At 39.5% G+C, this 23379-nt stretch overlaps 1 protein-coding gene and 1 non-coding gene across 6 annotated transcripts in view; one reads left to right on the forward strand and one right to left on the reverse strand.

Moving 5' to 3' along the window:
- Positions 1 to 23379, reverse strand: part of DENND2B (DENN domain containing 2B) — a 166484-nt gene that overhangs the window by 131757 nt on the left and 11348 nt on the right. Inside the window, exon 1 of one of the 5 annotated variants that reach the window (XM_057507339.1) lies at positions 14449 to 14703. The exons of 1 other annotated variant lie outside the window; for it this stretch is intronic. In XM_057507339.1, coding sequence (XP_057363322.1) covers positions 14449 to 14555 — 107 coding nt within the window. In that variant the 5' untranslated portion in view covers positions 14556 to 14703. Of the gene's footprint in view, positions 1 to 14448; positions 14704 to 23379 lie in introns of those variants that run through there. 3 more of the 5 variants (XM_057507338.1, XM_036930966.2, XM_036930960.2) reach the window with 3 other exon arrangements.
- Positions 19445 to 19507, forward strand: LOC118934982 (U7 small nuclear RNA). The gene has a single exon (XR_005033651.1). It is a non-coding gene; the product is annotated as a U7 small nuclear RNA (small nuclear RNA).

Below are 23379 nucleotides of genomic sequence, written 5' to 3' on the forward strand. Positions count from 1 at the left end.
AGTCGTGATTTCCTCCTCCTCCTTGAGACAATTAGTGGGACTTATGAAAGTATTAAATAGTGAATGGCACAGAGTAGGCCTCCTGCACTGACCCGGTACTTCCTTATCAACATTCTCTCCTACTGTCCCTCAAGAGCTAGGCCTCTCACAAACTTCTCTGAAAACACGGAGCCAGAAATAATAAACCCAAATACAACATTTCCCACAAAAAAGCAAAGTCACGTGGTTTTCCTTACCTTGCCTTGCTGGGTACATTCCCACGGCTGTCCTCAATTCCTTTCCAGGCTCTCCTAGGAAAGTCCGAGGGCATCTATTTACTGGTATGTCTCCCACCTCTCCCTCTCGAGAGCCTGGAAGAATGAATTATCAGGTGGCTCGGGGTTCTCTAAGGACAAGGCTTTCCGTGTCATCCCGGAAAATGTTAAAATGTGGAAAATCCGCTCACCTCACCACCTCGTGTTTCTGTGTGGTATCAAAATCTACCCTTTTGGAGTTCATTTAATCTGTCCTATGCAAACATTGAATCAGGTCCCAATCACTTTGCTGAACAAACATTCCAAATAGGCAAAAAAGTATAATCAATTTTTTCAGAACTACATAGTCTTAGTTTACAGCACTCCTGTTTTGATCCCTATTAACAGAAGCCTCTCTACCATGAAAGTAAAATAATTTCCAGAAGAATGATCTTACATGTTACCTTTTCTGGAACCAGAGAAGTTTTATACAGTTGAATTCCTTATAATAAAGGCGATTTAGTAAACATTTGTGTTAAGTTTGATTTAATTTGCAGAATTTTGTAAGTTTTTCTTATAAAGAAATCCACAAATCAAGAAAAAAATCCTTTATTGGCCCAAGGATCTCAACATGACATTTTATACCACTACTTCTTCTTCTTGAACTTATTTCCTTTTTACTTGCTCCTCAGAATTTTATCCTAATATTTATGCTTGAAAATCTTTTACTGCTCAACTTATGCTATCTCTGCAATATAACTGTTATATATAAATATATATGTATATATATACATAAACTTTTAAATTCTATAAGTTTTAATTGTTAAAAAAAATTTTTTTTTCTTCTGGACTGGGCTTACATTACCTTTACTATTAATATGCAACTGATCAATAAATAATTATATTATAAATTTGTATCATTAAATATAAAAGTAAAATTTTATTATAAATGCTTTAATTTTCTATTTTTATAGTTGCAAGCACCAAGAAATTTTGCTCACATAAGTAACTAGACAAGATTGAAGGAAATTTTGTTACAGCAGTTATCAGTCAATCTTTGCTCTGGGTTACAAGACAAAACTACACAGTGATCTATCATTAAAAATTATTTTTAATTATTTAATAGCTGACAACTCTTACAACTTTCTTTAAAGCAAAAGCTAGAAACCATCCGATTTGGAAAAGGACCTGTTACTCATTCACTGTCTTAAAAATATTTCTAATTGTTCTTTTGCTTATTAACCTGGAAGTTTTTACATACCAACAAAAAAAGGAAAAACCTAAATGTAAACAATAAATTAAAGTAGATAAATATTTAGTATTTTGTGAATATATGTTTGTTTGTTGTACAGTGTTGGTATATATATTTAGGTATATACAGAAACAATGGTCATCTCTGTAAAGTGGGATTGTGGGTGATTTTTTTTGTCTCTGTTTTCTAATTTTTCTTGGGAGAATTGGGATTACTTGTATAAAATCAACTAATTAAGTAAGGGGGAACTGCCCCAACCATGGGCTCCTGAAAGCAACAAGTAGAGGAGAAAGACATGTAAACAAGTGAGTACTTACAAAAATCATGCCTTCAGAGTGCAGAGAAGGTCCTAATTCTGCCTGGAGCTAAGTCTCTGAAGGACGAATTTACCAGGGAATGAACTCAGAAAACCAAGAGAATATCAAGTGCAAAAAAATGAAAGGGAAAAAGAGCCTACTGTGCTGAGAAATTACATGCAATAAGTACAGGACAGGAAGGGCAGGCTACGTGTGAAGGACTTGAAGAAAAAGTCACATGACAAAGATTTTTGAATGTCATGTTAAATGAGTTTGGAATTTTTCTGTCAAAGAAGATTCAATGAAGAGCTTTTGTGATTAATTTATATGAAGATAAAGAAAAGGCAAAACAAATGGTAATAGAAGACTGGCTAGAGGTACGTATAAACTTCCAGTTATAAGACAAGTACTAGGGATGAACGTACAGCTAACAGTGCTGTGTGATATACAGGAAAATTGTTAAGAGAGATGTTAAGGGTCCTCATCATAAAGGGAAACATTTCTTTCCCTTTATTCTTTTTTTTATTGTATCTGTATAAGAAGCTGGATGTTAGCTGAACCTATTGTAATCACTTCACAATAATGTAAGTCAAACCACCATACTATATGCCTTAAACTTATATAGTGATGTGTGTCAATTATTTTTTAGTAAAACTGGGGAAAAAAATAATTCTAAGGATTTCTAAACACTTGAGAATAAAAGAGCAAAACAAATGGTAAGAGGAGAGTGGTTAGGGATAGGAATGCTGAGCACATCTGGGAAGAAACACAAGGCAACCTCTGGGGTGCTGGAAATGTTCCGTATCTTGACCTGAGTGGTGGTTACACATGTGAGTACAAATGCTGAAAACCATTATGCTAATGCTTAATGTTTGTGCACTTTATGGCATGTTATTCCTCATAAAAAAATAAGAGTCTTTAGCAAGTAAATATGATAATCAACCTGTATTTAGAAAGCTCACTCTTGGGAGCAGTCTGGGAGGTTGAGGACTATCCAGAGGCAGGTTTTCTAAGACATTAAAGCTGCATTCCAAGAAAAAGATGGTTAAGGCTTTAACTGGGTTGGAGGCAGCAAGACACTAAGCAGGGCTTTTGGGAAATAGAATGCACAAGACTTAAGAGAGTGATTACTGAGAGAGAAGGTAAAATCTGAGATGACACAGTAAGCACTAAAGGAGCTGGTGAATACAGGAGAAGAGCAGCTTTACAGAGATTAGTACTGAACATGGCAAGGTTGAGGTGCCTGTGGATCATCCAGCTGTCCAACAGCAATAATTATACACACTAAACCATATGCCAGGTCATCCTCCAAATACTTTACATACCTTAATTCACTTACCCTCACAAAGACCTTATGAGGTAAGAACTATTATTATCCATTTTACAGATGAGGAAACCGAGGTACAGAAAGGGTAAGAGACTTGTCTGGGATCACATAGTAAGAGGTAGAGAAAGGATCTGAACCCAGGCCTCTGGCTCAAGAGTTCATGCTCTTAAGATGACCATTGAGAAACAGGTGATGTATCTCTGACATGAAAGACATAGTGGAAGCCGTGAGGATAGCTGAGGTCCAGGAAGACAGTACACAAAAGTAAAGAATAACAGAGCAGGCTTCTCAGTGTTGTTACAAGGGTAAAATGAGAAGACATTGATAAAACCCGTGGTAATACACAGGTGTTAGAGTCAACACTTAATTTAAATGAACCTATTAAGGATAATTCTTCAACAGGATAGCATTGTACAAAAGGGGCTGGGTTAGACTGAAAGAAGTTTAAAGGGCAGAGCAATCAGATACAGCATATGGTTAGAGGTCCAATGTTGGCATGGAAAAACAACAATAAGGACACTTGGGGGTTAATGGGGAAATATGAAATACGGTCTGAGCACTAGTTAAAATAAAAATTTACTAAACTGGAAAAATAGAGATAATTAAAAAGTAAGAATGAAAAACAGTATTACAGAAAGATCTTGCTTTGGTCAATAAAAAACAAATATGTACATATATATGCCTAGAGAAAGATCTAGAAGAGGGTACACTAAGATATTAACAGAGGTGACCTCTTGGTGTTGGGAAAGTGAAGATTTTAATTTTTTTGTAATGTACTACAATGCACACATTGTATTTTTAAAAGAACCAATTTAAAGTTGAAGGTAAAGATAATTTTATATTTTGCAGTTTTCTATTAAAAGTTCACAGACACAAAAAAACAAAGTAAACCTCAAACAGTGTACAAGCCAGTTCCAGATGGCAAGCAAAGGAGAGGAAAAGAACCTCACTGTAGCTGGCAATCCAAAACTCAATGAAAACTCTTCCGTATCCATCTCTTTCTGCCTCTTTTCTGTTCTGAGCAGCTGCCTTTCCAAATAATGGGAAAACCTAGCATGACTGCCTCCCTCTCATTTGCGTCATTCATTCTAAGAAAACAGGACATCATAGCCCTCCCAGCATCCCCAAAAAGAGTCAATGAAGCAATCAGAACTGAAGAGCCTGAACGGAACACTACATGTCATGTATCCACACACTGAAAGCGAAGCAACTTGTAGAGGAAGGAGAAATACCCCATGGAGCCGGCTCCCCTTTGGGATTACACAAGCAGGAGAGATTCTCCTGGGAAGATTTCAAACTTAAAGATTTCATCAGGGAAGTGCTGCCCCTTCACAGACTTCCTAAATTTAATGCAAACGAGCTAATTTTCATTTCTATTAAATTTAAAGATGGGGTTGGGGGACAGAAGTAAGGGGGAGAAGGGAGGGCCCAGTGTGGGCAGAACTAGGAGGTGGCGACAGCCTACTGCTGATGACTCTCTCCTCTTGGCTAGGAATCACAGCCAACAGGAAAGTGGCCAGATCCACTGGTAAATTCCAGTTCACCAGTTGAGGACTCTCACCAATTCTCTTCATCTTCTAAACTGCCTCAGCATTCTGCTTATTGCCTGTTACAACAGAAACATTCAACAAATGAATGCCAGCATAAGTGAACCGTCTGAACTGAGGGTTTATGGACTGAGCTATATGAACTTGGGGGCTAAAAGACTTTAACACGAAACAGAGCCAAACGCTAATATTCTATTAATAACATTTGATGTAGTATGATCAAAGATTAAAGCTCCAACACGCATCACAGTATCTGGTGTTTAATAGGTCCTGCTCAATAAGGAGCTGTTGAATGTTGAGTACTCCAGGACCTTCTCTGCAACCCAAACTCTCAGATTCAGCATGAGATATTATTTAAAGGTCTGTGTTCTCACTTTCATGCTAACTTTTCAAGTTTTTCCTTACAGATGGAAAAAGAGGAGGGTGGAGAAAACTTTTAAATTACCATACCCTGTGCCAATTCACTGGCCTGGTAAGGGCTGATCAGTCCACCCTCATCATCTCTGGTGAACTCATGTGGACTACGTGAGTGGGCCTGGGCTTTAGGACAACCCACCCAATGCATTTGTGTGCAGGTCTTACTTCCATTGGTCTCTTGTGTCCTAAAAAAACAGTGCAAGGTTGGGGTCCCTAGGTGCCTGACTCCCCAGCCACAACGCAAGTTCTCTGACAGAGGGGTCCAGGCCCTCTCTTGGAAACCACTCCATTCATAGTCTATCTGCTCCTTCTGCCCCTTCCAGCCCTCCATCATGACTTTCACACTAATGTAGTGTTAACTTCTACCCCTATCTAAGCTAGCCTAGTTTTCTTCAGAGAAATGATCATTCAGATACTAAAATGTCATTTACAACCACATACAGAATTAAGGTGAAATACCAGTTCTCCAGTCTTCTTACTCCCAAACTCTCTTAGAAATCTGGGTATACACATCTTACCAGAGAATTATAAGTCATCTTCAAAAACCAGCACAAATTCACACAAACAAAATAAACTGTAGGCCCCTAACTACACTAACACCTGGCTTGTTACAGGGGCCTCCTAACTCCTCCAAGGCTTTAGTGTCTTCTTCAGTTTCAAACCATTTTCTGCACTACCGATTATGTCACCCTCACTGGAGAACAGTATTTAAAGAATTTTCACATGCCTCCCTGTCATTCCAAATGTAAAGTCTTCAAGATAACAGTCAAGATCCTCCAGGATCTGGTCTTCACTGTATATAGCCTACTATAGTTCCCAAGAATCCCTTTCATAAACCTGCTGATTCAGTTCAGATGGCCTAATTTCCATCCCATACAAACCTACATCTTTTCTGCCTCTGGGCTTTTGCTCATGCTATTCCTAGTCGCTTCCTATCCCCAAAGTGCCTTACTCGATTCAGAAGGCAGCAATAAATGGAGGAAAGAAAACTGACCTAGGACTCAAAGTACCTGGATTCTAGACATACTTCTAACATAAACTAGTTATGCGCCTTTGGACAAGTCCTTTGTCTCTCTGGGCTAAGAAAGACTGAACTAAATGCTCTTAACAGTCCTTCCAGCTTAAAAAAAATTAATCTGTGATCCCTATATGCCCAACCAAATCCAATCTCTCCTTCAAAACCTACTAGTACTCCAAAAATGTTCTCTAAGCATTCCCAGTTCACCTATTCTCTCAACTCCTATGCCTGGAATTCAAAACAAGTCACACAGGGCATTCATTCAACTAAGACTTTCTGAGCATATTCTTGGCCAGATATGGCTATGTATTGGTAATAAATATAAAGCCAAGTAGACCCAGACCTGTATGTACCACCTGTGTATCCCTTTCCTCTCCACTATTTTTATACAGGTGAAGTCATTTTAAACATGAAAATAACACTATTTATTCATTTAACAAATATTTAAAGAAAACTTTCCATGAACTGTTTTCAGAAGTAGAGATACCAGTAAACAGATGGACCAACTCCCTAACCTCATGGAGTTTATTTATTTGTGAACACAAACAGGAAAAACACACAAATATGCAATATGATTTTAGGAAAGAAAACAAAGCAAGGATTAAAGATTGATTAAGAGCAGTTTACAGAGGATGGTCAGGGAAAGCCTCCCTGAGGAGGTGCATTTGAGCCAACACCTGAATGAAGTGAGGGTACAGCCTAGCAATATTAAAGAAGAGCATTCCAGGTACAGGCAAAGGCTCAAAGACAGGCAGATGGGGAGGAAGGTGGAGACCAGGTGGGAAAGCTAAGGCTCATAGCACGTAAAGACCTGTAGTAAATTTGGATTCTATTTCTAAGTGTGATGGGGGGAATTCCATATGAGGGCTACAGAGGGAATAAACATAATACTTTGGTTGTCACCATGAGAAGAGGCTGTACTGGGATAGAAGAGGAGGAGTCAGAACCAGTTAAGGGCTCAGCATCCAGTCTCCAACTGTCTAGGTTCACATCCTGGCTCTTCAGCTAATGAAATGTGCGATCTCAAGAAGGTGCATTTCTCTGTGCCTCAGTTTCCACATCTTTAAGTGAGGTTAATGAAGTTATCTAGAGATGAAACTAGTGCAGGTAAAGCCCTTAGAAGAGAGCCTGGAACTGAGTAAGCACTATAATACTAATACTTTACAACGATGGGATCTGCTAAGCAAAGTGCAGATGAACAAGATGGATGAAGCCTGAGGCAGTACAACATCCCCAAAGGCCTCCATTCAGCCCAAGACTTTGCCGTAAGTCTGCATGTCCCAAGCCTTGTCTGGGGCCCAAGCCCCTTGTATGTAACTCACCATTTAAAGCTTGATAACTTACTACTTTAGTTCTTCAGGCAACACATGTTCTAAATTCAGGCTTTTTTCCCACATACTTGTCTTGTATATATCCACCGCCATGCTTGACACAAAGTCAGACACACACTGCAATGTTTGCACTCACTTGTGAATATGTCATGCAAATTCCAATAAAAACAAAAATCAATGTAATGAACTATGCTTTTTCTTAAGGAGAAAAACTTCATTATCATCTTCAAGGGGTGATATGGATTATAAGATATCTTCAACACCACCTTATCATTCAACAACCATCAGACCCACCTTGGCAGAGACAGTCACAACGGCCAAAGGAGTTACACCATCTGCCATGCCATTTTCTCTTCTGACTTCCCAATCCTTATGCTCTGAGTATAGACTTTTCTGTCTCTTCTTTCCTAGAGATTTGTCTAGCTGTAAAAGCCTCTCCTATCTGGCCAAATGCCACACTCTGCCCCCCTGCTCCCAGTCCTCATAGCCCTAAAAAAAATCTAGACACACTGAAGCCAGAATATTCCTTTAAAAATTAGCATCAAAATTTAGGAGACAAAGAGGGAAAGATAAAGGGCATAATCTAAATACATATCCAGAGAACCATCTAGAAGGGTCCTTTCCACCAGTGTATAGGAGTCACAGTACCTTCAGCTAGTCACTATGAGTATTTATAAATGACTTCAAGTGATAAGAGTTTCCAACAGCAGAAAAATCCAAGTGACTGAGGGAGGAAAAAAATAACTATTTTTCATTTCTTCATTCAATTTCCATAGAACTATATGCCCTTCTGTTTTTCTTTCCTGCCCCACCCACCCATCTTGCCACACCCCAGTCCTGGTGATAAACCACAGAAGATAATGCTGACTTACCAAGACCAGCTCTTGATGGGGCTTCCACCAAGCCTGAACCTCAGATCCTGAGATCTGCCACAGCCCTCCAGAGACAAATACATGGGAATTACGCAGGCAACTTGAATGTGGACAGAGCTGAGCACATGATACTGCTCCCAAATTGGTTTTCTTAAACAAAGGCTTCTAAATGTCATTTTATTAATACCTTTCAGCAAAGGTATTTCCAACTAACTCTGACTCCTGAGCTACTTATGGGGGTTTTAAAAATGGTCCATCTGAAATAACATACAAAAAAACCCCTCAAAACTGAAAATAGGCATTAGACATTAAGGACTCAAATGAGCACTCTGACTTTAAACCCCGTTTTTCCATGTTCTCCCTAACTTTACAGAGCACTAAGTATTAATTTGCAAGCTGGGTCTTCTGCATCTCTAGGCTTCTTGGAACAGACTCTAGTGTCCACTGAGAAGCAAAAAGCTTTGATTACCCTTCATAGTAGTACAAATTTTTGAGAGAACTTTTATTACCCTTGCATTTCCGTGTTGGGACCCTTCTGGTTTGTGTAGAAGCTCTTTGGGTCTCAACAACTAGAAATCATCCCCAGCTCAAGAGGCAAAACCTTTCAGGGAAAACTGCTCCAGGCAGTCCTTACTACTAGCCTTGGGCACTTTCTAATGCAGAGGATACTATGCTAAGTGGAGTTCCTGACAACACTAAGTGTAAGCTAACACAACTAATAGAAAAATAATAGACTGGGCCCTGTTCACACACTAGAAAATATAACCCCACATGTTGAGCCTCCTTATCAGGGGTTATCTCAGCACCTAGAGCAGAGGCCAGAGGGTAATATATAAACAGCCTCTTCCCAACAGCAATATTCAAATGAGGAGGCATCCAATACCCACATCCAAAAACAATTTCCCATCTAATTCCTTAACTTTACCCACTCACTGATTCACCAAACACCTAATATTAAACATATTCACTGAAGTAAAATAATAAGAGAACAGATGTACTAGCCTAGGGCTCTTTCCATAGTTGATATTCAATAAACATTAAACATAAAAAGTGTATGAATGATAGCAACAGAGTGGTCCCTCAGAGACCAGTTCTGACAAAATACGCCAAAGACACTGACTCCTTGATTAGAGGCACTTTCTACCCGACCCCAGGTAGCGTCCAGGAAAAGGAAGAGCAGGGAGAAGGGGGGAAAAAAGCCAAAAGTATCTAGATTCAAACTTTTCCTTAGCTAAATTAACATCCAAGATCCCAACTTCACACCAAAGAAAGACAAAAAGCCACCAACTCTGACATTTGCCCACTCAAAGTAGTTTCCAGAACACTGATAATCAGGGTTCCCAGCATATTCTTAATCAGTACGGCCCTTGATCACAAGAGGTCTGTAGAAAAGGGTTTCATTTCTAATGCTATTAACAAAGGGCTAAGCATATCATTTCTATCATATTTTCTTGGGAATCCTAAATTCCAGTTTAAATAAATAATTCCCACACCCCTAGAAAGGCCTTAATTTGGCTAGTCTGTTCAGTGCAGTTTTGCAAAGGCTGATTCTTTTTAAGCCCTTAGAGTCTTGAGCAAAATTCTTTGAATGATCGTTTTTTTAAATGATCATCTCCAGAACTTATATATGTTCCACAATGACTCAAGGGAAATAGGTGGATAGGGGAAAAAGGCATATTTTATTTCCAAAAGGCTCCCTCCAATCTGAAAGTTTTAATGCCAACATATCTGATAGTGACTTCCTTCACAAAACAAAACACAACATGACAAGTATAATCACCGGTCTAAAAAAGGGAGACTTACAAAGAAAAATACAGAGAGCTCAGCTTGTTGAGCCTGAGAAGAAGGTAAAAGATGGTACAGAAGAGACAATCCACACATTTGGTAGCTACCACTGGGGGCCAGGAAGGACAATTTGTTCATTCTGTAAACATTTGTGCATTAAAAAGGGATGGGAAAACAGTAAAAGTAATAAGCATTAAAAGAAAACTTAGGCTAACTACAAGGAGATAGTCTGCGATTATCAGTCTGGAAAGCTCGGAGGACATTTCCTGGAGAGGTTGTGAAATCTCTTGAGAGAGATTTAAGGATATTTGGAGATTGAATGGGTTAAAATAGTCAAATGGTTCTATATCTGAGTACCGAAAGGGTACTCCAGACTTATTTTTCTAAACTTCTAGCTATCTTAGAAAATCTAAATCACTCCTTTAGAAGCTTATAAAAATGACAAATGCTTACCAAATACAAGAAAATTAACAACTGTTCTGAGTCAGCCATCAGACAAAAATGCAACCAAACATCCCTGCATTTAAATAAGAACACAGCCAAAGTCTCTTCTTGAGACCCCCAATTCTCAAAGCTAACCTCAAGAGCATTTTCACAGAAACTCACACCAAAAGATCAGCAGTCAACTAATAGCACTGCCATTATCTGGAGGAAATCCTAGATGGTTTTCCTTTCTCATCTATAACCACAGGATACAGATAAAACAAAATGGCTTTATGGGAGAAGGAACCAAGGGACTAATCAGGGCATCAACTCCAGCTGCTCGCAGGGGATTATTAGCCTGATGTACAAGAACTAGGAAAACTGAGTTTGGAGATCCATCCAACATCAGACTCCACACACATCTAAAAATATGGCAAAGCTGGAACTTTAACCCATATCTTTGGATTCTAAATCCCTTACACGGAGAGGTCATATTCCTCAGTGGTCCAAAATCCAATGTGAGTCACATCCTGACACATTCAGAGATGCTGACGGAAATTTCTCATATCAAAGCCCCATTCAATAATAGGGCAAGCTCTTCAGTTAGAGGTTCTTAAAAGTAAAAATAGATATGGAGAACTGAGAGCATATTTTGGTTTTGTTTTTTTTTTTACAAAAAAAAACATGGTTGACTCTAACATTAATAAAAATAAAACTTCTCTAATTGACAAATTTGATTTTCCTGCATGTCAGCTGCCCTTTTTTGCACAATCCCCTGCTACCTGATATTCCTTGGCTTAAGAACCAAGTCTTCAGAGCACTCTAAAGTTCAGAGGAAAAGGCCTAGCAGTTGCACAAGGAAGAGCAAGAAATCTAGACTGTATTCAAAGTGGGAGACAATTCTAGTAAAATGGCTCCACCCACTGCTGCCCTTCCAGAGCCCATTATCTGCAGAGAATCAAAGGGTCTGGCTATAAATTTGGCTATGCAATGGCCAGGCAAGCTCCCAATTCATTGGTAAGAAATGCAGAGGGGTAGGAAGAGCTTTGCACATCTCTAAATCCTGGCTTTCATATGTCTCCTAAATTGTCCACACAGTCACTCTCTAAAGCCCTATTGCTACTCTTTTTAAAAAAGTGAAATAAATGTGCATTTTCTCTTAATTGGTCCTATTATTAACAAAGGTAATCTCAATTCATTTTTACTTAGCCAGTTTCAAGTTTTAAAATTCAGCATTTTTAAGAAACAAGGGAATGTTGAGGGAAAAGGCACCTCAACTTATATAAGATCTTTAGGGCAAAGGCCCTGGTTTGGGAGCTCAACTCTGCCACTGAGTAAAATCTCTCAAACAAATTACGATGTTGACTTATGTTCCAAGGTGGGCATGAAAGCAAAAACTTTCAGCGAAGCATCGTGAAACGTGGGGAATACAAAAGACAAGCCGCGAGTCATGCTGCTCCACATACACATTCCATTTCAATGTCCACCTGGTCAAACTCAGCTCTTTTCCGATCCCCAGCAGCCCTGTGGTCAATGCAACTAGTTCTTACCCTGTGAACCAAGCTACTGAAGGCTATGGCAAATGGGACAGGAATTTAAACACCCAGAAATCTTGGTTACATTCACCTTTTTTAACCTCCTAATTAAGAACTACATCCTGCACATTACCTATGATAAGTGTGTTACATTCCTGTACACAGATGTCACATTAATCTTCTAAAAACATTGCTTTGCCCATCACTTGTTCTCTAAACTCTTTAAAAGCTAGACAATGTGTAAGGATAAAGTTCTGGCTCAGGAGCCAGAATTCAGGCTGACCACCGTGCTTCAACTGAAACTCCTTGCCCATTGGTAGGCGGCTGTCAAGCTTTAGACAACCAGGAGTTAGAATTCCAACTCTGCCATTTACCACTTGGATGAAATTGGGCAGAACCTTCTCTATCTTCTCTCTTTAAAACAAGAATAACAATACCTACTTCACAACACTAGAGGATGAAGGAGAGAGCATGGCATGTGGCACAGACTAGATGCCCAGTATTACTTCTCTCCCTAGCTCCAATCCAAATGGTCTACTACTCCCTTTTCACTTGGAAACTTTCCCAGCAGCTCTCCACCAGTTTCAGAATCCACTTTGCTTCAAGGCCTAAATGAAACCCTTCTCTTCTATGAAGTCACCTGGCTGTAATCATTTTCTCCTCTGAGCTTCTATAATTCTTTTAAGCCCACAGGGCTGAAATTTTTGTTCTTCTCTCATGTGTCACTCCTCTGTCCCCAGTAAGTTCCTAAACTTTTTTTTACTTATTATCAAGCCAATCACAGTGTAAGCATTCAATAAAAAATACTTTCAAGCCTAGGAGTTGTCTGCCAAAAATAGGTGTCCTAAAAAAAAAAAGGTGTCCTTCCGGCCCAATGAGAGGATAATGCCCCTTCCCATATACACCTGGGCAATTTCTTCCCAATATCTTCGGGAGTTTTTCCAAAGGTAATATTTTACCAGGTAAATGAAAAGGAAGCCAAAAAAAAAAAAATCTATGTGGCCACAGGTGGATTCTCAGCCAAGCCAGCAGAATCCAGGAAGTCTTTTACTTCATGCACCCAACAGTCTTGAGCTCTTGCTTTGTGCTGTCATTAATTCAGCATGGGTGACAGATTATGCTCCTAGTCTCTACCTCTGATAAGCTTTCTGAAACCTAGTCTATTTTTGATCCCTTAGAAACCCCTATTTCTGGAAAATCAGCAGTGAAAAGATTCACCTTCTGAAAATATTACTTGGAGGAAAAACAACAACATGGTCACTTAGGTTTTAACTTTGCAGCCCTATCCTAAGATGGCCAGTTGAAGATAGTGCATAAAAGAAATAGCTCAAAACAGTCCTGAAGATGGTATAACAACCTCTTCCCCATTCCCAAGACCCTGCAGTCCGAACAGCAGGAACACCTGCATGGGGATAAAAGCAAGAGCTTGACTAAGGTAGCTTTAAGGCAAATCTCAGTGAAGAAGTTGTTTTATTCATGTTCAATTAATTATAAACCACATTCACATGAAGATCTCGGGAAAAATGCAATGATCTCTTTAGAAACACTTGAAAACACTCACATTTGAACTCTACTAAATTCATAAACGTTAGCTGAAATCTGTTCCTTCAGTCTTGGGTCACTTTAAAAATGTATCTTTAATATTTAGTGCACTTGAGAAGAAGGGCAAAAAGGAAACATGATGATCTACCAATAAACAAAGTTTAATTGGTTGAAGTGATAGAATGTAAAGTTAACTTCCCTTTGTTTGAGGTGTGTGTGTGTTTTATTTAAGGAGTCTGTATGCAAGAGTGTGTGTGTGTGTGTGTGTGTGTGTGTGTGTGTGTGTGTATGCAAGTGTGTGTGTGTGTTTTCTTTAAGGAGTTGTGTGTATGCAAGTGTGTGTGTGTGTTTTCTTTAAGGAGTCTGCATACAAGCTACCCCAGTTCCAGGTAGAGCTCAATAGCCGCTGCTCAGCACCTGGGGCGCGTGCGGGGACCCGACGGCTTGCAGAGCCAACTCCCAGGCCGCCCGGGCTGCCCGCAGTCTGCTCCCCGCACACCGCAGCTCCGTACTTCCCCAGACCCCTGGGACTCGACGTTCCCCACCCCCAACAGCGCGCCCCGCCGCGCCGGAAAACAGAGCCTGCCACGACCGCCCGGGGGGCAGTCCCCACCGGCCCGTAGGAGCGGCCTCTCCGCCCCGCTCTTCTGCGCCTTCCGAGGCCCCCCAGAGCCCGGGCTCCTAGACGCAAACACTCCCAGAGCGGGCTCACCGCCCGGGGCGAGGGGCGGTGAAGGGCGGGGAGCAGACTAGGGCTGCGGCGGCGGCAGAGCCGAACCGGCTCCCCTCCCGCCCGCCACCCATCCTGGGCCGAGGGCACCGGCAGGAGGGACCGGCCAGAAAAGCCAGGGCTGCGGCCGACGCACTCACCGCTGCGCTCGCCGGCCGGGCTGGACGCTCGCACGGAGGGGGGCTTGCCTGGAGCCGCGGCCCCGAGGAGGAGCCGCTCTGGGAGAGGACGGTGGTCGGGCAGGCATCCGCGCCCCGGGCTGCGGCCGGGCTGGAGGGAGAGAGAAGGGAGGGAGCACGGATTTGGGTGGAGGGGGGCGTGGAGGAGGTGTGCCTCCACCCAAGACTGAGAGGGTGGGCTGCGGAGCCCGGCGGAGGGGTGTGCTCGTAGGCACTGGAGGGAACTAGAAAACCGCGCGGAGAGTGCGCAGAGGGGGGTGGCGGAGCCGGGATGGGAGACGGGGTTGGGGACAGGATGGAGTTGTCCCTCAAACTGGACGACTCTCACCTCGGCACCACCCGACCAAGAATTGTGTGTGTCTGGAGCAATGCACTCGGGGGTCTGAAACTTTATGTCATTTTCTCATACACACGTGACCCCCCCTGCAGTCCAGATGGTTTCAATCACTGGAGGAAAAAAGCGGCTGTGCTGGTATGCACGAAAAGCTGGAGCTGGGAGAGTCTGGGAAAAGCTGCCTGTGCAGCCTGCCTGCCTCCCAACAAACCGACGAGCTCTTTCTGTTCTCCCAGCCGTTGGCCTTGGGGAGCCCTGCAGAACCCAGTAAGACATTAAAGAAGCTTCATTTGGAACTGCAGCAATAGCAGAAGAGCTCTGAACGCGCTAGGGTTGCAAGGTCTGGTCTCAACAGGAAGTTCCTTGGCATTCTGAGGATTTGTTTTAAATACTCCATTAGCTTACAAAACCAAACCTAGAAAATGGTGTCCTTAATGAATAAACAATGGAATACTACTAGCAGGGAGAATCTGTGATTTAGTAGTGCCATTCTTAAAGAAATTAACCCAGTATGACAATCCACTTGGAAAGGAGTGATGCAAATCACTTAAAATCCAAACCCAGACATACTTGGTGGGATGTTAGGGAGCCATGTAACCCAATTTCTCATCCTCTAAATCACTGTAAGTAGACCTTCATACTGAAATGCATAAAACTGACGTTCACAAACCTAGTTAACATTTTGAGGGAACAAATGTGTATGGATGAACATAAACAGGCTCTAAAGCCAAACCAATTCAATTGTCACATATCCTAAAGAGGTATTTACTCAGCTGCGGAGCAAGTATCAAAAATAATGGGAACTTCTAGATACAACCTGGAAATAATTTAATTTGTTCATTATTGAACAGAAATAACAGCAAGAGCCCAACTGACAAAGTCTATTATTGTTCCTTTGTCAAGAACAATATTAACAGGAATTACTAGTATTAACTCTTTATCTCAACAATATTGGTGCCAGAGGATACGTTCACCTTTCCAGAAGGCCTTACAGACACAGTTCCCTGTGTGTGAAAAATGTATCAATTCTTTGTAGAGTGAATTGGTTCTACATTAGGGAAACCCAAGATTTTCATTGTTGTTGAGGCATATTGACAAATACCTGAACAGTATGATACCCCCAGTCCTCTCCAATCTCACATTACGGTGGTTCTACCCTCCACAGGCAATAAGAGAATTCATGTGAGATCCTTAGTGAACACCAGCCATGAAATTAACAACGCTCAGGAAAACGCGACCTGCAGTTCCCTAAGCTATGTAAGGAGCTTCTTAACTTTCCCACTTTCAAAACTATTAAAATATCTATTAAGGTCCTGTTTTTCTTGTGAGTGACATCTGTAAAGAAAGTCAACTCAGCAGAAAGCATCAAGGATTTTCTCTTCAGAACCAAGAAGGTAACTGTTTTCATCTCTGGCAGCTGCTGCTGCCTTTGATGTGTGCCAATGAGGGCAAGAATGAGATTACAAATAGACCTTTCTGTTTGCCAATGCTATTGAAAATCATGCGTGGAAATTTTTTAATTCCTAAGAAAAATCTTAATTAGGTCTGCTCTTTCAGAAAAAAATTAACATCCCTTGAGTTTTCTAAATATAGTCTCAAGTCTAAACTCCACTGATGTCAGTTAATCTATTAGTTAATCTAATATTGGCCAAAGATTATTAGAGACACTGACATCTGAAATGTTTTTAAGGCATTTTAAATGGTGCTAATTTAATAATTTTGCATTAACCTAATGTCCACATCACTAGAAAACAAAGTCAACTCTGTATAAGGTGCAAAGGAGGATGTAAGATACATGAGGACAGGGACCAGATCTATTTTGCTACTAATTACATCCGTGCCTAGCACAGTGCCCCACATGAAACAGGTGCACAAGAAATCATTGCCGTTTGGGTATGTGAAAGACAAAAAAAAAAAAACACTCCCCATAAAGTTACAATCATAGAGGCATCTGTTGACTATTACAAGTCAACAATAGAATGAATTAATAGCTTTAGGAAGGATACTAGCAACAAAAACGAGGAAGGGGTAATTAGCATTAGCGGGCTTCGGACTTTACTCACAATATATATTCAGAGATGTGCAGGGACTGCTACAAATAAGAAGTGCTTACAGGAGAAAATTTGGTATATGTAGTGTCTAATTTAGGGATCTCAGAGATATACTTTCCCATGTCCCCATTATTCAGTCTCCTCAACACAGAGCCAAAGCAAGATTTGAACATAAACATCCTGGCTCTAATTTGGACAGTATGAATACTGTTCCTTTCATCCTCTCTCATACATCTCCTCCACCCCCAAGCCATTTCCTCTGTACTGTCTTCTGTCAGTCTAATGAAAGTTTCCTAATCTTTAGAAGCAGTAGCTTTAGTTCTCTTTGTGTGGAGAAGAAGTACAATACACTCTGATTACATGGTTATATTCCATACAGATGCCTGGCAACACATCTTATAACTAGGGTCTGTTTAGTGTTTTAACTTTGAGGGACTTATAATTCAGCTATTTTGTTATGTACCAAAATAGCACTTGACATCACAAAGATGGGCTTTACTTCCTTTTGCTATTTTAAATCCTGCATTAAATACGGTGAATATTTTGGGTTTTCTAGCTAATGGATTTTGCTTTGGCGTTTGTTTTTTGTTTGTTTGTTTTGTTTTTCTTTGCAAGACAAAGGGGTTAGGATTTTAAAGGAGGTTTTTCAGGTTTGCATGTCTTGGAAGCAGTTATTTCCTCTTAGGTACTCTGCTGTAATATTCTGTGTGGTCATTAAAGAAGCAATGGGGCTTATTTATGCCTCATGATCCAAATAACCAGATTTCTTTAAGGCAGGCAACTGGGAAAGATGGTTGGCCAGATAACCTTTAAGTTTTCTAGGGCATGCTTTTCCCTATTATCATTTCCTTTTTTTATTTTTTATTTCTAATAAAAATAGTATGCTTTGTTTAAACAGCTAAACTTAAATGCTAAAGATTGAAATCCTAAAACATTTTTTAAAGAAAATAATTATTAATCACTAATCTATTACCTCAACAACTATTATATAATCCAATTAGGCTTTCCACTCTCCCTAGACATGAGTAGAACCTCATTTCTAAAGCACCCCATATTCACCCTTGAAGTTTTTTTTCATAAGCCCTAAGACTTTGGGCCAGTTTTGACATAAAATACCAGTTTCTATCTGTAACCTCCAGGAGCCCAGTATGCCTCAGAAATAGCTAGCAGGAGTGCAAAGGGATGGCCTTGTCACTCCCTTGGCTTTTACTTTCCTCATTTCCAAGCCCTTCAAAAGGTGAGTAAGGCTTACATTCACGCAGATGCACCTAAGTCAGTAGTATGAATTCTTGTGACTAGTTTTTGCAATCAGTAAAGCGTAAGAGTATGCACTAGACCACTAATTCCTAAATCTCCTGGCCCTTCAGAATCATCTAAGAAGCTTGTCAGAAATAACAGATTCTGGCCCCAGTCCCAGACCTACTGAATTAGAATCTCCAAGGTTAAGAAACAGTAAATTAATTCTAAGATCTTTGTTGGTTCTTTACTTCATCAGTTCTACATAAGGCAATTTTTCGTTAGAGGAAAACCCCTCTCTACATAGGCTTCCCAAATGAGCCAAGCAAGATACCATATGAACTGAAATATAGTTCTTTCCTTCATCATAAGCAGCTTACTTGAGCACTACCCTTTACAGTATATCTCTGAAAGAAAAAAAAAATTATTAAGCTAAATGTTAAAAAAAATTCCTACTGAAGTTAAAGCAGAGTTTAACAAGATTTTAAAATAAATCATTCAAGAATCAGCAGTGTTCTGTTATACAGACAAAATAGCACGAACAGACCACAGAAAATACTGATTACATGTCTATCCTTTGTAATCAAATAAAATAATCCACAATAACAACTGACTAAATGTATATTCTATTAAAAGCCAGTCAATTTTTAAAATTCTAGGGGGTAAAAAAGCACAGAACCCAAAACTGTGTGCACAAGTTTTTGACACTGTGACTTTAAAAAAACACATTAAAAAAAAAAATAATATATATATATATATATATATATTTACCTGGTTAAGAACTTCAAAAACAGTGTAAAAGAATACATAGAAAAAGAGAAGTCTTCCTTCCTCTAATTCCCCTCTCTTCAGACAATTGCTGTAGTTTCTTGTATATTCTTCCAGAGGTGTACAAAGAGAATGCAAGACTATGTATGTACATAATGCATTTTGGGGAGGAGAGGTCCATACCCTATAACAGATTTTCAAAGGGATTCATGATCTCAAAAAGGGTAAGAATCACCATTCTAGAATAAAACTAAGGGTTCAGTGTCTACCCAAGTCCATTGGTAGGATTAGCAGAACTGTGACCTTCAGTTTGCTCATGAGGATTTTACGATACATGATTCCAGGCTACAAAACAGCTTCAGCAAGCAATGTTGGTTAACATGGAGATGTAGATATAAAATATCACATCTGTTTGTAAATAACTTCCTGATTTTTCTCAAACAATCCCTGCAATGAATAGTTCCTCTGTTACTGTGTTGACTATGAAAATCTGTAGGAAATTTGTAGTATATACATACACAAAGACAGTAGACATTTCTTCTTTCACAACCTAAAAACTTTCTATTGGAAGTGTTACAGCTCTTTTAGAATTTGTCTAGTAGGTTTTCCAGTATTTTTCTGGAAAACCCAAAAAAAAAAACTTTCTATTGGAATAAGAGAAAGATTTTATTTATATATATGCATAATTTAAGGGGGGAAATTAATCTAGTACTCCTGGTAGATATAACTAATATAAGTTACAGGGTTATTAATAAGATCTTAAGAATTATATCCTTTTAGATATATATTAATTTGCCAAGAGGAGAAATTTCATTTGGACTTCAGTGATTATTATTTTCTTGTGTGCTATAATTTGGATTTTAACATAAAATTATGAGGAAGTTATTAAAGTATTTAAGGATTGAACTGCACTGCTTCACTTACTTCTTTTTTCATCATAGGATCTGTTTCTTTGCCTGAATACCATGTAGTGCTTTTCCACTCTCCCCTTCCAAAGTGCATGAAAGATATAATTTAAAAAATCAAGTTTCTTTTTCTATAATCAGCTTACAAAAAGGTTCACTCTGACATAGGTCCATTTATTTTTTGCTCTGTAATGTTGTCTTAGGTCTTATTCCAAATACCAGGCTATTTATTACTTATGTAAAGAGAGTATTAGCGGGGGAAAAGGGGAAGTATTAGGATAACCTGAGTGATGATTCTGGAAGAGAATAAGATGAGATACCAGGTGCTCCTTAGATGGATAGGAGATAAGAACAGACTCAGAAAGGCTCACTAAGCCTGGAAGGTCTCCTGTCTAGCTAAATGGTCCTTCTCTCATGGGCTTGAAGGTACTTTTTGATTGGGAGAAATTAAAGTCTAAAAATTTACTGCTTTGAAACACTTGTTATCATCTTTGTTCCAATGGTATCCATCTTAGATGTAATCAAATATTTCTAGATTAAAGAATGATTTACCCTTGTCACTAAGTTATCTGAATTTTGCCCAACAAGCAACCATGAAAAAAGAATTGTGAAAATGCAACATCTTCTAGTCGTGTTCCATATTACTTGCAAAAAATAGACCTTAGAGCAAAAAGAAAAAAATGATGATATACTTACAGCTGTTTATTCATTTCTCTATTCACTCAAAAGCACTTATCAAACATATGCAAAAACCTGTTTTTGACATCATGGGCATAAAAAAGAAGTAAGCCATATAAGCAAATTTAGAATCTGGTGAGGAAGGTATATATAAACAACTAGTCAGAATAAAAGAAGTGGCATAAAAGCGATAAAGAGGAGGAAATAGAGGAGTCTGCAGAAGTCGTAGAGACTCTTGCTGAGAAGTGAAGGAAAAAGGGTTAGAACTGAACCTTAAATCACTGTTAGAATTTCTACTTCAACAAATAGAAAAGAAGGGGAGATAATTCAAAACCAATGGAATTACCTGAACTGTGAAAGTGAAATACCAGCTTTGAGAACAATGACTAGTGCTCATTTGACTAGAGTAACAGGGGCTAAAAAAGTAGGTAAGGTCAATCTATCTTTCTATGGGTCTTCAAAAAGTTAAAGATGGGATCTCCATATGACCCAGCAACTCCACTCCTGGGTATATGTACCCTAAAGATCGAGAACAGGTGTTCACATAACACTAGTGCACGAATACTCACAGCAGCACTATTCACAATAACCAGACGCTGGAAAAAACCCAAGTGTCATCGATAGATTGATGGTAAAACAAAATGTAGTACATTCACATAATGGAATATTATTCTCCACAAAAAGGAATGAAGTGCCAATACATACTACAGTGTGGATGAACACTGAAGACATTATGTAAGCGAAAGAATCCAGACGCAAAGGGTCACATAGTGTATGATACCATTTATACGAACTATCCAAAACAGGTAAACCTACAGAAGGAGGATTAGTGTTTGCCAGGGGAGGGAGAAATGGAAATGGGGTCTCCTTTGGAGGTGATGAAAATGTTCTGGAGCTAAACAGAAGTGATGGCTGCACAACATTGTGAATGTCATTAATGCCACTGAATTATATACTTTAAAATGGCTTAGTTTTTATGTTGTGTGAATTCCACCTCAATTTTTTAAGAGAAAGAGTCTGTGATAGACACTACTAATGTTTATTAATATCCTCCCCACTCCTCAGAAGTTTGTATGTTCCAGTCACCCTGTAGTTACACAGGGCCCTGTACCTGTTCTAGCCTACAGGCTGTGAACAGCAGTGACATCTGTCACTGCCTGGCCAATATATTGTAGAAAGGGTGAGAGATGTCCATCCTCTCTTCTCTCCCATGTGGACCCAAAGCCACATGAGATTATGGAACAGACTGGGTCCCTGAATAAACTAGTGCCTCCCTATTGGCCCATGCTGAACATGTCACAGGAGTAAGAAATGTACTTTTGTTGTCTTAAGCCACTGACATTGTAGGGCTTGCTTGTTGTAAGCACAGGCCACACCTACTCTGATACACAGTCAGAGCTAACAAGGCCACTAAAATAATATTAGGAAATTTGAATTTTATTCTACAAAGTGTGAAAAGACAATATTTTTGAGAAGAGTGACATGATGTGCATTTGAGGAAAATAATTCCAATGCAATGTCCAGAGTAAATTACAAAGGTAGTTTTCAATCTTTTGTATATATCAGAAATCACCTGAGAAGAACTGTAGTCATCTTCCAATTCCTTTATATTTCTGTAAAAAAACAAATATTTATCCTCTGGGGGAAAAGAGTCACCTGAGGAGCTTTTCAAAATGCAATGCTCTGGTCCAGGCTATCTCTAGAGATAGGGTCTGGGGACCTGTCATTGAAAAAAATCTCTATGGAAAATTCTAGATGACAGGTTGGAGTCAAGGAGGAGATGTCTAGTTCAGAGATGACCAAATTTACATGCTTAGTGGATTCAAATAAACAGTATAATAAAATAACTATTTTCTTGACAAGTGAAATGATAAATGGTTAGGGAGTTTCCTTTAAAACAGTAAGTTATGAAAAGGTTACTCACATTAACATTCATAGAGTCATAGTTATGACTAATTTAAACATCAGTTAGATGGGGGTGGCAGTTGCAGGCACCTACTCTTTTGCTAAGTGGTAGCCAACCCAACATTTCTGTTATGCCAGGAAACATGGCAGGCACCCCAGAGTCAGAGGACAGAGCCATCCTCAGTCTCCTGGAAGGCCAAGCTCTGCCTAGCATTTACATCTATCTCATTTCCTCCTTTCTTTCCCTGTTCTTTCTTTTTTAGGGTAACTAGCATTCCATTCTGTCCTTAGTGCCTTCCTCCTGAGTACCTAACTCATCACCAACTTTCAATTCAAAACTTAAACAGTCAAAAATTAAGGGCTCAAAAAGTCTGAATTGCAGAAGCATAGGAAGTTGCCACTCTAAATTTGGGGTGTGTGTGTGTGTGTGTGTGTGTGTGTGTGTGTGTGTGTGGTTTTTTTACCAAATGTGATTTACTGTTTATAAATGCTAAGAGCCTCAGCTTTCCAAAATAGTGACTATAACACTGTGAAGAAATATTCTTTGCTGACCAGAATTCAGTTTGTGTTGCAAAAACAAATCTTCAGAGCATTTCAAGAAAAAGTGATCTCTAATAAATAGTAGTGATGGTGACTGACAGAAAAGGTACCTTTACCATTTCTGAAGCCCTGCTTCGAGGTACAAAACTGACAGCTTCTCTACAAACCTCCTCCTAATGCTGAATACTGCTCAACAATTGTTTTACTTATTTCTCAGTGATTGAGATCCTTTTCTTCCTCCCCCTATTCCATAACTGTTGTATGCCTATTTGCAAAACTTCTAACTACTGACTGTCAGCAGTTAAGCTTACCTCCACCACTGAGAAAAGACAGGTGCACCTCTCAATATTCCTCTACTATGTCAAAATGCATCTTCTTTTCTTGTTCGTTATGCTTCAGAAGATTGGAGACTGTTGAGAATTAGGCTTGGGGTTGATTAATGATTGTGCATTGAGTCCCCTATACAGAATTTTAT

Source organism: Manis pentadactyla, chromosome 9, assembly GCF_030020395.1.
Source record: "Manis pentadactyla isolate mManPen7 chromosome 9, mManPen7.hap1, whole genome shotgun sequence".
NCBI lineage: Eukaryota > Metazoa > Chordata > Mammalia > Pholidota > Manidae > Manis > Manis pentadactyla.